Source organism: Elephas maximus, chromosome 17 (assembly GCF_024166365.1).
Source record: "Elephas maximus indicus isolate mEleMax1 chromosome 17, mEleMax1 primary haplotype, whole genome shotgun sequence".
Lineage (NCBI taxonomy): Eukaryota > Metazoa > Chordata > Mammalia > Proboscidea > Elephantidae > Elephas > Elephas maximus.
Window position 1 is genome coordinate 48,992,547 of NC_064835.1, and position 12,291 is coordinate 49,004,837.

General features: G+C 54.0%; 2 protein-coding genes across 10 annotated transcripts; both read left to right on the forward strand.

The window, feature by feature from the left end:
* The first annotated feature begins 423 nt into the window (after positions 1-423).
* C17H2orf68 (chromosome 17 C2orf68 homolog) lies at positions 424-5,388 on the forward strand. 3 transcript variants are annotated; one of them, XM_049857082.1, is made up of 4 exons: positions 424-619; positions 700-818; positions 1,713-1,864; positions 2,234-5,388. In XM_049857082.1, exons 1-4 carry the CDS (start codon positions 513-515, stop codon positions 2,354-2,356), a joined length of 501 nt encoding a protein of 166 aa, XP_049713039.1. In that variant the 5' UTR covers positions 424-512; the 3' UTR covers positions 2,357-5,388. The 3 variants fall into 3 exon arrangements, with proteins under 3 accessions (XP_049713039.1, XP_049713040.1, XP_049713038.1); XM_049857083.1 differs by having other exon boundaries at positions 1,731-1,864; XM_049857081.1 differs by lacking the exon at positions 2,234-5,388 and having other exon boundaries at positions 700-1,805.
* A 2,223-nt stretch (positions 5,389-7,611) lies between these two features.
* On the forward strand, positions 7,612-12,135 carry TMEM150A (transmembrane protein 150A). 7 transcript variants are annotated; one of them, XM_049857078.1, is made up of 9 exons: positions 8,123-8,259; positions 8,843-8,880; positions 8,990-9,025; positions 9,478-9,554; positions 9,871-9,957; positions 10,497-10,564; positions 10,905-11,032; positions 11,255-11,432; positions 11,894-12,135. In XM_049857078.1, exons 3-9 carry the CDS (start codon positions 9,017-9,019, stop codon positions 12,133-12,135), a joined length of 789 nt encoding a protein of 262 aa, XP_049713035.1. In that variant the 5' UTR covers positions 8,123-8,259; positions 8,843-8,880; positions 8,990-9,016. The 7 variants fall into 7 exon arrangements, with proteins under 7 accessions (XP_049713034.1, XP_049713035.1, XP_049713033.1 ...); XM_049857077.1 differs by lacking the exon at positions 8,123-8,259 and adding an exon at positions 7,612-7,943 and having other exon boundaries at positions 8,843-9,025; positions 9,478-9,525; XM_049857076.1 differs by having other exon boundaries at positions 8,843-9,025; positions 9,478-9,525.
* Positions 12,136-12,291: the final 156 nt, after the last annotated feature.

A 12,291-nucleotide genomic window follows, 5' to 3' on the forward strand; every position in this document is an offset into this window, starting at 1 on the left:
TGGCTGGCGGCACGTCTTCGCCCAGGCCGCCCAGCACTTTGCCTCCTACCAACCTAGCAGGCGCGTGCTATCCGTGTCCCCATTTACAAGTGCGGAGACTGAGGCACTGGGGGATTAGGTCACGCGGCTGGTGATGGAGGTTCACAGTATCCTATCACCAGAATAAAGACAGGAAGGCTCCACAAGGGACGTTGAGTAATACAATGGGTGATTTGTACTTTCCTGATGTATTTTGGCTTCTGAGCAGTAAGCCTAAGTCTTGTCTCGCATTGATAATGTTACAAAGGAAACAAACAGCCCGGTCAAGTGGCGGAAGCGCTTCCCTGGCCTCCCCACTCCGCCACTCCCTTGTCATTTCAGCGCGAGCAGCACTCGGCCTCCTTGGCCCGTCCGGGACCGGAAGTCACGACGCGGAGCCGGAAGTTGAGCTAAGGGAGAGGCGGGCCTCTTCCGACGGGAGGGCGGCCGTTGAGACCGTTGAGGCGGCTGCTGCTCCGCGAACAGGGCTTCAGATGGAGGCGGCGCCGGCTCCCGGGCCGGGGCTCTGCTGCAAGCCTGGCGGACGACTGGACATGAGCCACGGCTTCGTGCAGCACATCCGACGGAACCAGATCGCTCGGTATCGCCCCTCCCCGCGCCGGCGCCACCCCCTGCCTGGCCCAGCCGGGCCGCCCCTGACTCCCGCTCGGCTCCCCATAGGGACGACTACGACAAGAAGGTGAAGCAGGCAGCCAAGGAGAAGGCGAGGAGGCGGCACACGCCCGCGCCGACGCGGCCCCGCAAGCCCGATCTGCAGGTGTACCTGCCGCGACGCCGAGGTGAGGCCGCCCGCCCCGCCTGCCTCCTCCAGCCCGCGCGCCCTTCCGGCCCCGGGCCCTCTGCTGCGACGCACTCCCCTTCTCTGTATGGAAAAAAACCACTTCTCGTCCCCCGAGGCTCCGATCACGTCGCCCCTGCCCGGAACCTCTGCTTCAGCCGTCCCCCACCTCGGTTTAGTTATTCTCCCCGGGGAACAGGGAGGACTCATGGCCCCCACTTAAAAATCCCGATTGCTGTTACAGGAGATACTTGTAGCAAAAAGTTGTTTGTGGGTTTGCCCCGCCATACCGTACCTCTGTATCTGCAGTGCTTGGCGGAGGGGAAACCTGGCCCAGCTATAAGTGACCAGGACACAATTGTGGAATAAAACCCAAACCCAGTAAATGGATTTTTCCCTAGCTTCACTGGGATCTAGAGATCAGAGTAACTAACAGTGCAATAGTGCCTTTACCTTTTCCATACGCTAACTTATTTAGTGTTCGTAGGATCCCGTAAGATGGAAATGATTATCACATCTGTTTCACAAGTGAGGAAACTGGGCACAGGGAAGTTAAGTAACTTGCCTGAAATCTGAGAGCTACTAAATGGCAGAGCCTGGATTTGAACCCAGGCAGTGGCTCCAGAGACTGTTCTATCCACTCCTCCAATACCTTCCAATCCTATTCACCAGACAAACAGGCATTGTATACCTACTATGTGAAAGGACTGTGCTGGGTTCCCAGCAATGATATAAAGGTAAATAAAACTGCTTCTAATTGGTAGCACACCACACACACATACACACAATTCAGGGCCCATAAGAAGATTGGGACTTTGTTTTCCTGCGTCATCTCTGTGTGCAAGGGCTCCAACTGCCTCCCTCTCTTCCCTCTCACTTTGGTTCATCCCTCCAGATGGTTCTACTCACACAGGCAACCCAGACTATGAGGAGTCCGGTGACAGCAACAGTAGTGGTGGATCTGAGCTGGAGCCTTCTGGCCATCAGCTTTTCTGCTTAGAATATGAGGCGGACAGCGGAGAGGTCACGTCAGTTATCGTGTATCAGGTACGCCTCCTGTGGAAACAGCTGCAGCCTAAAGGCCCTGGGCCATGGTAGGCGTTACTGCCAGACCCTGAGCTGCTGTCTGACTCAGGGCCAGTGGGAAGAGTGCATTCCACGTGGGAGCATAGGACTATTGGGCAATGCTTTACAAACACGACTCCCTCCCATCTCACAGTGATTTTCAGAAGGGAACAGGGAAGGCTCGTGCCCCCAGTTGAGAATCACTATTACAGGGGATAATCTGGGAAATGACAGAGCCAGCAGGAAGCCGTGAGCCAAACGGAGTTCTGTGAGAGCATTGTCTGGGGATGGGGCAGGCTGCCTTTCCAGAAGAGGCCAGGCCCTGAGCTTCCTGACTCTTCCTCCACGTAGGACGATGACCCCGGAAGGGTGAGTGAGGAGGTGTCAGCACACACGCCTCTGGATCCACCCATGCGAGAGGCCCTCAAATTGCGCATCCAGGAGGAGATTGCAAAGCGACAGAGCCGACACTGAGGGGTTGAAGGCATTGTCTCCAGGCTGGGTTTACTGCATTCAAAGGAGTTCTGTCCACGGAGCTCACTCCTAGCTTGAGGGTGCCAGGACCATTTGCTGATCTTAAGAGCCCTCCCCAGAGCTGCTGCATCTATCCACAGGAGAAGGATGTTGTAGGACTGCCTGCCTCTGTTGCAGCCATTCCTTTACTGTATGTTGACCCATTTGACCAGCCTGATAGTCTGGAATTTCTTGAGAATTTTGTTTGACTAGCTTGGTGTTCTGGAAGCAGAGACTCCGGGAGGAGTTGGGGTCACAAAGCCTTGCGCCATCATGCTGCTTTCACTGCGGTCATGTGCCACCGGACACTTGGCCAATGCTGTTTCACCCAGCTCTACACCCACGTTTGTAATTTTATGGTTCCTTCCTTTTGCCTTTCTGCTCACTTCCATCGAATGCCATGTTTCCTAGGTCTTCTTTTCAGCTCTATTTCTTCATTCTTTTTTCCCATCCATTTGCCTTAGGTAGAGTCCATCAGTTGCCCCTCCACTCCCATTCTCATGTGACTGCCTCTGGATGCCGGTACTATGGGAGCCTCACTGAAGTTGTAGGCAGTGGTCTGTGCCCCTCCAACTGCTCAGCACCTTGGAGGTGGGGGGTCCTGGGGATGGATCTACCTTTCTAAAAAGCTCTCCAGGTAATTCTGTTACCAGCAAAGTGGGAGGCCCTTCATTTTGGGGGTGTATCTGCAAGCACGTCTCCGTCTTCCATGGCCTTTGCAAGTTCCTCACATGCACCACTACCTTGTACTGTCTAATAGGAGACTTAGGAAGAAGATACCGGAACTTAACTGCAATGATTTCTTGTAGCAAAACTGGCCTTGGTTAGGGCTATGGAATTCCAGCTTTTACCTCATCCCTAGTTGTCTCTCCTCTGTTCAGACTAAAGAAATTATCAAAGCAAGCTTGAAACTGACTCTCCAAAAGTGACTTAACAGTCTTGAACAAATCCACAAAGGGGATTTCAACATGAGTAAGAAGTCCTGAATGATGCCCCAAAGGGAGTGAAGTGAGTCTCTTGTCTGCCCCTCCCCTGCCACACGCGTTCCCATCTCCTGTCTTCCTGACCTCCTTGGAATAAAGCTCCTCAGGAATATCACTCTTTTCACCTAGTGGACATGTTTCCTAATGCAGGGTTAAGCCAAGGTCTGAGATGTCCACAAGCTGTCATGCACACCAAGGTCTGGAGCCACTTCAGCTTTCCAGCAAGTCAGCTTCACCTCCGTGACTTGAAATGTGGGGTTTAAGTGAGCGCTAAGACTTGCCGAAACCAAAGCCCCCCTGCCCCAGGGGTTTCTCCACATCAGGTTCTCAAGCTCAGTCTGGCTGTTGGCTATCCCATCTCAGCAGCTTTTCTCCAAAAGGACACCCGAGGGCACTGTTTGTACACTAGTCCTCTGAAAGTCTACCATCTCAGCAACGGACAAGGCAGCTCTTTATAACCTATACCATTAAAATGCACAAGCCACAGCTTGTAGTGCACAGGAATGCTGAGAAGGCGAGTGAGATGGATAAGTTAGAAGGACCTGGTTGTGAAGGTGGCCTGGAACCAGAGTGCACCAAACCCACGGAGCCCGCCCAAAGTTAAATGCCTTAAATTCGCCAGCCCTGTGCTCCATTCTGCTTTCAAAGAGGAAAGTCTTTGCCCTCTTCTTCAGCTAGGCTGAAAGTGCCTTTTGACTTATAATATTAACTACCCTCCAAAGCCTTGGGCCAAGGAGGCTTGCCAAACTCTATCCCCCTCCCCCCGCCCCCATTCTTCTTGCAGGTCAGAATCAGAGTACCAGTAATTTTAGTCTTCCAGCTCTTCAGCTTATCTTGTGACTTGGAACATAACAATTTCACTGGAACTCTTGGGCTTCCTGGTCTGGAAATACTTTTTGGGTCTGACTTCTCATAAGTGGATCACCTGTTTCCTAGTTTTATAATAAAACTTGGAAATGACCAGAAGAGTATGGGGGGTGGCACCTGAAATTTTAGCCTGTTTTGTGAGAAGGGAAAATCTAAAGGAGAGGCCGCGTTTGGTGTGTACCTAATTGTGTCTTTTTATGTGTTACGTAATCTTCACAAAGTCCTCAGGTCGGAGACTGATGGGAACTCCTTGCTTTTAAACTTTTTTTCTTGAGGCATTTTGCATATGAAGTACATGTAATATATTTTCTACTCAAAAAAGCATTTTTATCCTTAGCAAATGTATACAGTGTGACTATGTACATGATTAAGCCTGGTATTGAAAGGAGAGGTTGTCCTTCAGAGCTGGCCCGTTGGAGGTTTATGCGCACATTTCTATGATGCTGCCACTGCTTCAGACATGTCTGAAATGCCTCTCTGGGATGCCTTAGAGTTCAGCCACATTGCTTATTACTGCTCCTCATCTGGGCTCCATGAGGACCCCTGGTGACCAAAAGGTTAGCGGTTCAAACCCACCAGTGGTTCTGTGAGAGAAAGACCTGGCGATCTGCCCTGGTAAAAATCACAGCCTAGAAAACCCTACAGGGCAGTTCTACTCTGTCACGTGAGGTTGTTATGAGTCACAATCAACTTGACAGCACCTAACAACAGCATTTGGGCTCCAACATACTACCACCCAGATCATTCACCAGATTTGGCTTCAGACATAGCTATTTTCTAAAATCTGTGCTTTGCCCCCAAGAAGCATGATCCCGATCATTTCCCATGGTCTCTAGAGACATCCCATGCTGTGTGGTACAGTGGCAACAGTGTTGGGCTAAATGGCGTTTTCCAGCGAGCTGCTTCAAAATCAATGCTCATTTGACTACGTACGTTCTCAACTAAGAAAAAAGGCTGGGAGCCTGACAGGCATATCTCATGCCCATCCAAAGTGACATGTTCTTAGTAGGTAAGCTATCAGTTTTAAGCCTTTTTATTTCCTGGGCTGTGGCAGATGTTAGTAACGGAAGCTGAGTTTTACAGGGGCTTTGGGCTGTGCATGGGTAAACACTAGCTTGAGATCTACCCAGTTGGCAAGCGTGGAAGTCTTTGAAAAATGTAATGTAAGAAAGGAAGAGAAGAATGTAAGGCTTTTTGTCCTGAGCAAGAGTAGGAGCTTCTGGTGCCTGGCCAGCCAGTAGGACCATCATGGGCAATAACATGCTTTTCCCTGTGGAAGAGCCTCTCTGAAAGAGACATTCCATCTCCATGGTCCACTCTGAGGGGCACTGCCAGGTAGAGATTAGCCCCTGCGGCTAGAGAAAGCCCTTTGAGGTAGTGAGTATCCAACCTGCTGTGTGTTTGGCAGGATCCGTGCTTGGCAGGGTAGTGGATCGCCAGCTGGTTCACAAACTTAAATGAGGCTTTTGCCTGTAGAAAGGAGTAAAGACATCACTTTCCTACCTCTGAGCCATCTCTTCGTAGAAGCACCATAGAATGTTACCAAATATTTAAAACATTTTAAGCTCGCTTGTTGAATTCCTGTCCTGTTCATGAGGAACCAGATGGCCCAGAAGCCACAGGCACCCACCCCAAGTTTCCCCAAAAGTTGGAGTGATGCTAAAAACCTTGCAAGTGAATGGCTCTTCTACCTTCTCAGAACCAACAGTGAGAGAGTGGTCTCATTGGTTATGTTGTGATGTTCAGTATATAAAAAGCCATACATTCTTCTGATTTCTTGTTTTCAGTGTTTCTGCTGTGTGGATGTATAGGATGAAGTATGCAAATTTTTCGAAAATGCTAGAAGAAAAGTACTTTTCAAATACAGTATTTTTTTTAACCAATAAACTTACTAGTTTTACAGCACGGTTTTTCCAAGAGTTGTGAAATCACTTGTGTACATAAGAGAAATGTAGATTAAATGCCTGCCCTAAAGTCATTCACACCACCATGGAATTCAGGACTGGAAATTTCATCTCTTGCTTTGCCTATTTTAAGAGCTGTCCTGGTTGAAGCAGAACAAGATTCACGTAGCATTAGAGCTGGAAGGCATTTTTAAAGACATCTGGCCCTACTTCACTGATAATGCCATTCCGCCTCCCAACCCATCAAGAAGACTGTGATAGGGAAGCTCTATATTGGGGAAATTCTACTTCAGGAACCGCTTAGATTGTCACATTAAGCCAAAATTTGTGCTCCTTGTCACAGATCTGGAGTGTATCTGCCTTATCCCCGCTTCCACATTAGAGCAAGCATTGCAGCCTCTCGGCCCTTCACCATAATAATGGATGGACAGGGACTGAACCCCAGCTCAGTAGGAGACGGTCTGTAAGTGCTCATTAAGAAGGACAATGTTTCCAGAGATAAAGGAAATGCTGGGGGTTTACAGCACCTTTGGACAGATGAGAAAATGTGTCTGCTCCAATGAGAGTGCAGATAGGTGGGAAGATGGCGGTTTTGAGTAAATTAGAAAGGCACCCCCTTCGTCCTAGAGGACAGAGCCTGGCCAGCAAAAGGAAGACTGGATTTTATCCCCATTCTTCCATTCAGTGCGGTGTTCTTACACAGTGATCACCCTGCACAGCCGTACTTCTTGGCCCTGCTTTAACTGTTCATCCTGTATGTGATGCGGTTTGTAAAAGGACTCTCCAAGTCACTTCTCATTTCTATTTCCACCTTCCACTGGGTCCAGAAAGGTTTCTCCCTCTTCAAAGCATTGTCCAGTTTATCCTGCTTTCCATGCTCCATTTCTCCACAGTACATGGCCCTGTTTCTGACAGAACCTTTGCCTTACCGTTGTGGCCCAAGTCGTCTGCTCCTGGTGGCCTGGGCCAGTGCTCCTTCAGGCAGTGATCCTCCCCAGTGTCCTCTCAAAAGGTCTGCAGCAGATGCTGGGCCAGAAACACAAAACGGCACTCAGCTCCCAGGCACACTTAGTAGGCACATTTCTAGTATGTGAAAGGAAGTACTCCCACCCTTTCAGTCCTTAAAAAGGTGTCAAGGAGAACACTTCTGGCCAGCAAGTTTTGGTGAAACCGGTGGGTAATTTATTTTCACTCTATTCTCAGCTTCCTTTTCTCAGATTCCTCTGGGTCTCTTGGCTTCCTCTCTCTGTTTACCAGCACCTGACAGTGTTAGTCCTCACCTACCCTACACTTGACTGACGAATGTAGAACGGGCGTCCCTTGGTCTGTGGCACCTCGTTTCCAGTAAGTATCCGGTAGTCAGGACCCACGTCTTGGACACATGACTTCTGGACAGTACTCTGTGCACTTGTACAGCTTGAAAATAAAAAGCATCTGATGAAAGCTGCCCTCCTCCTGTTTGTTGAGCGGCGGGAAGCATAAGCCAAATAAATCCAAGGCGCTTGGCTTTCTCAAGGAACAGCCACGGCTTTGTGCTCCCTTCCTCTGCGGTCCCACCTGACGCCCTCTGACCGCCAGGCACCTGGCGCCTTGTGGAGAGAGCTTCGCCGAAGTCTCACTGTCGCCAGTCCAGACTGTAAAATGTGCCCGGCGGCGGAGGGAGGCTTCCTCCAGCCATGCGCACGATGACAATCACCGGTGGAACTGGAAGGTTGGCCGGCCCCTGAGGGCGCCTGCCTGCCGGCGCTTCCACCACAGGAACAGGGTGAAAGGGACAATTCCTTTGGAATCTCGGTATGAGAGTCTCTGCTCGGTCCCCAGGCCACAGCCCTCGGCGCCCAGGTCCCCCGAGGTTGAGGCACCGCCCACGTTTGCACCGTGACGCGGCCGCGGGGGCTCGGGAATTGTAGTCTCGGGCCGGGCGCCGGGGCCGGGGCCGGGGCGGCGCGGACTCCAGGTCCCGGCGGGCGGCGCGGCGGGGCTGGGGCTGCTAGGGGCGGGGCCGCCCGGCCCTTTAAACCTCTCTGGGCTGCTCCGGAGCCGCGGTCTGAGACAGCGCCACGAGGGGGCTGAGCGGGTGGGCGGGAGCGGCGCCGGGCACTCTGGGGAGGTGCGTACTGGGCCCCTACCCTCCCCAGGGGACTCTGGGCCTCCACTGGGGAGGCTGGTGGCCCCGGGCCCCGGGGGACACGCCGGCTGTGGCCCCCTGCCAGAGTCCGGGTCCCCGCGCCCACGCCAGCGGGGGGCCGGGAAGGGCTTCCCGCGTGAACCCGCCCCCTCCCCAGGGTGCGGTGGTTAGGTGGCTGCCTGCGTGCGGGTGCATCGCTGTCCTGCAGCCCTCCACCGGCTCGGTATCCCTTCGCAGACTTGCCTTTGCGGGGGCCCCCTTGATTGTCCTAGCTCCAGCCCTTCTCCCAACCCAGGTCCCTTAGGCTAGGGAGGGTGATCCCTTCCTGATGTTATGACCCCGCCTGAGTCTCTGAGCACGCCGGTGGCATTTGGGTGGACCTTGGATGCTCCCTTGGATGCCACAGGGTGTCCACGTTCTGGCCTAGGCTCAGCTCAAAGTTTGGGAACTCAGAGGCTCAGCGGGATCTCCGGATCAGGTGTTGACCACCCACCCCCACCCCCACCCCTGCACCCCAGTCTGGTCCAGTCAGGACCGTGCACTTTGACCTGTCTTTTTCCACCAGGCCAGGGCAGCTGATGGTTGTGGCCAAAGTATCTTAAGGTAGCGGGGCCTGCCCCCTCTCCCCTACCCACCTCCTGTCCTCCCCCCCCTCCCCACCACCACCCTGGCTCCCTTCCCCCATGACCGCCTGGATCCTCCTTCCTGTCAGCCTGTCAGCGTTCTCCATCACTGGCATATGGACTGTGTGAGTAAAAGGGCCAGAGGCAGTGAGGGGGGTTAACTAGGAGGCAAGATGGACCCAAGCTGAGGAGGGACGGGCCCTATTCAGGACCCAATAGGAGCTTGATGGCACTCACAAATCCCTTGTCCTCGTTGCAGGCCTCAGGATGGTAGCCAGGGTGACTCTGGCTAAAGCCAGGCTTGCGCCTGGGCACACAGCACCTTGGAATAAGGTGGCACCACTGCTGACCCCGCAGGGTGGTGCTGACAGTCATCCTTCTAGCCAGGGCAACTTGCAGGGGGACCAGTCTATAGCAGAGGCCTCTAGTTGGAGGCCATGCTGTGGGCTCTGGTGTGGCACCAAGCTGAGTCCCCAACAAGGACAACAAGTCTGACTGGGGTCAGAAATCCAGGAAGAAGTCAGTGAGGGGAGGCTGGCTCAGGGGAGTGGGGCAGGTGACAGCTCTGCTCCTACAGGTATGCCATGGCCGTGATGAACCGCCACGTGTGTCCTGTGGAGAACTGGTATGGCGCAGTCTGCAGACAGCCTCACTGTAAAGCTCCCTTCGTCTCTGTTCCCTCTTGGGTCCGGGGGCTGCTGCAAGCCAGATGGAGACCCTGGGCCTCACTGCCCCTCTCTGACATTGGCAGTGCCTGTCCCTCCACAGGCATGGCTTTGTGCCCATCCACCCACTTCCCACCACCCTCTCCCCTGTGGCTTTCGTTTCAGGTGGGCCCTGGGGAGTTGGCATGTCTGCCCCCGCAGAGGGAAGCCTGGGAGGGTATCCTCTGTGAGGCCTGAGGCTACAGGCCAAGGGCCTGGGGGAACTCCCTCCCCCCAGTCTACTCTCTGTCCTGCCTGCCTGCCAGGTCCTACAATGAGTCCTGCGCTCCTGACCCTGCTGAGCAAGGGGGCCCCAAGACCTGCTGCACCCTGGACGATGTTCCCCTCATCAGGTAAGGCCAGAAATTGGGCCAGTCAGGGAGACCCAAGGCCCTCATACTCCCAGCCAAGCCCTTCAAGCAAAGGTCTGCCCTGACGTCTCAGAAATAATACGTTAATAGACACTTAATAACAGTACTGCCTGAAGGTTACTATGTGCCGGTCACTGTCCTGAGCACTTCACATGCACCATCTCATTTAATCCTCTCAGCTTTGAGGCAGCTATTGTTTTCTTCGTTTTATAGGTGAGGAAACTGGCTCAGTTATGTTGTTTGTCCAGGTCACACAGCCAGTAAGTGGAGGCACCTGGATTTCAGACCAGGCCCTCTTGAGGACAGCCAGAGCAGCTGCAGGCCGTGACAGGGAGTCTCGGGTGGCGAGCAATCCTTTATCTCTCACACCTTCAAGCTCTGCTGTGGGGGGCCAGCCTGGGACGCTGCCCCCTCATAAAGCAGCGGCTTGCCTTCTTTGGGACAGGCCCAGGGGAGAGCAGGTGGGCCAGAATGGGGCCTTCTGACCCTCTCTCACTCTGCCCTTGCCCCCCTCCTCTCAGCAAGTGCGGCACATATCCCCCCGAGAGCTGCCTCTTCAGCCTCATTGGCAACGTGGGTGCTTTCATGGGTGAGTTGTGCCCTTGGCCCCCTACCAGCCCAGGGCAACCCCCCTTCCCAGCAATACCCCCTCCTCAGAAAGGCCCAGGAAGCCCTTGTTCAGAGCAGCCCTCCCACAGGACGGCTAAGGCAAGGGGACTGAAGGGGACTATCTCTGGCCTGAGGGTTTTTGTGAGGAGAGGCCAGAGGCTGACTCCTCCAGCTGGAAACTTAGAAAATCCGGTTCATTCCCGTCCCATCTACTCCCTGTCCTCAGGGGCAGGAGGATCAGAACAACTTGGGGGAAGATAGTGGTGGGCAGGCCGGAGGGAGGCGCCAGGGCTGGCCCCACCCGTGCTCTCCTCCCCCAGTGGCTCTGATCTGCCTCCTACGCTACGGGCAGCTCCTGGAGCGGAGTCGCCACTCCTGGGTTAACACCACAGCCCTCATCACGGGCTGCACCAACGCAGCAGGCCTCGTGGTAGTCGGCAACTTTCAGGTGTGCCTGGCTTCCCCCTTGAACATTCCCCGCAGGGCCTGGCCACCTGCAGCGGCAGCGCCACCAGGTTGGGGGTGGAGGCAAGAGGGACTGGGAGTGAAAGGGGAGAGGAAAAGAAAGATGAATAGAAAGGGGAAGGAAGAGGTGCAGAGAGGGAGGAGGAATGAAGGAGCAGGAGGGGTGGGGCTGCTTCACAGGGCACCCCCTTTCCTCTGAGCTCAGGTGGATCATGCTAAGTCTCTGCACTACATCGGAGCCGGTGTGGCCTTCCCAGCAGGGCTGCTCTTTGTCTGCCTGCACTGTGCTCTCTCCTACCATGGGGCCACTGCACCCCTGGACCTAGCTGTGGCCCACCTGCGAAGTGTGCTGGCTGTCATTGCCTTTGTCTTCCTGGTTCTCAGTATCCTTCCAGGACAGGGCAGCCAGGAACTCATCCTCTCTCTCTCAGCCCAGCCCTTCTCCCACCCAAGGCCAGGGGGCAAGATCCCAGGTAACGCTGCCCTGTGTGTCTTCTGCTCTGGCTCCAGGAAGGGGAAGCCTGATCCTTGGCCCCAGCCTAGTTTTAATTTGGAGTTCCTGGGTGGCGCCAATGGTTACCTGCTTAACTACTAACTGAAAGGTTGGTGGTTTGAACCCATCCAGAAGTGCTTCAGAAGAAAGGCCTGGTGATCTGCTCCCAAAGGTCACAGCCTTGGAAACGACCCTGTGGAGCACAGTTATAACCTGTACACATGGGGTCGCCATGAGTCAGCACTGACTCAATGGCAACAGGTTTAAGTTACATATCCGGGAGCGAAGGAGTGGGGAGGCATTGCTGGGTCCCCACACATCCTACTGAACACTTCCTTAGCCTTATTCCAGGTGGGGTCTTCTTTGTCCACGAGAGTTCTCAGCTGCAGCACGGGGCAGCCCTGTGTGAGTGGGTGTTTGTCATCGACATCCTCATTTTCTATGGCACCTTCAGCTATGAATTTGGGGCCATCTCCTCAGACACACTGGTGGCCGCACTGCAGCCTAACCCTGGCCGGGCCTGCAAGCCCTCAGGAAGCAGTAGCACCTCCACACACCTCAACTGTGCCCCCGAGAGCATCGCCATGATCTGAGATCTGGGGAGGGTGGCTGGCCCAGCCCCCACGGCTTCCAACCCCACCTTCTTTGCATTTAATTTGTACCAAAAACGCTTTCAAGTATTACGTTGGGTTGCGGGCTTCCTCACTCCTGGAGTGGCCATCCCACATCCATCTGTGCCAGAGAGGAGC

Excerpts from the sequence above, each read along its gene's own strand:
- C17H2orf68 (XM_049857081.1), top strand. The coding sequence starts at position 513 with ATGGAGGCGGCGCCGGCTCCCGGGCCGGGGCTCTGCTGCAAGCCTGGC. Across the intron at positions 620-699 it reads CGACGGAACCAGATCGCTCG|GGACGACTACGACAAGAAGG; the intron begins GTATCGCCCCTC and ends GGCTCCCCATAG.
- TMEM150A (XM_049857074.1), top strand. The coding sequence starts at position 9,528 with ATGGCGCAGTCTGCAGACAGCCTCACTGTAAAGCTCCCTTCGTCTCTG. Across the intron at positions 9,958-10,496 it reads GACGATGTTCCCCTCATCAG|CAAGTGCGGCACATATCCCC; the intron begins GTAAGGCCAGAA and ends CCCTCCTCTCAG. Across the intron at positions 11,433-11,893 it reads CTTTGTCTTCCTGGTTCTCA|GTGGGGTCTTCTTTGTCCAC; the intron begins GTATCCTTCCAG and ends GCCTTATTCCAG.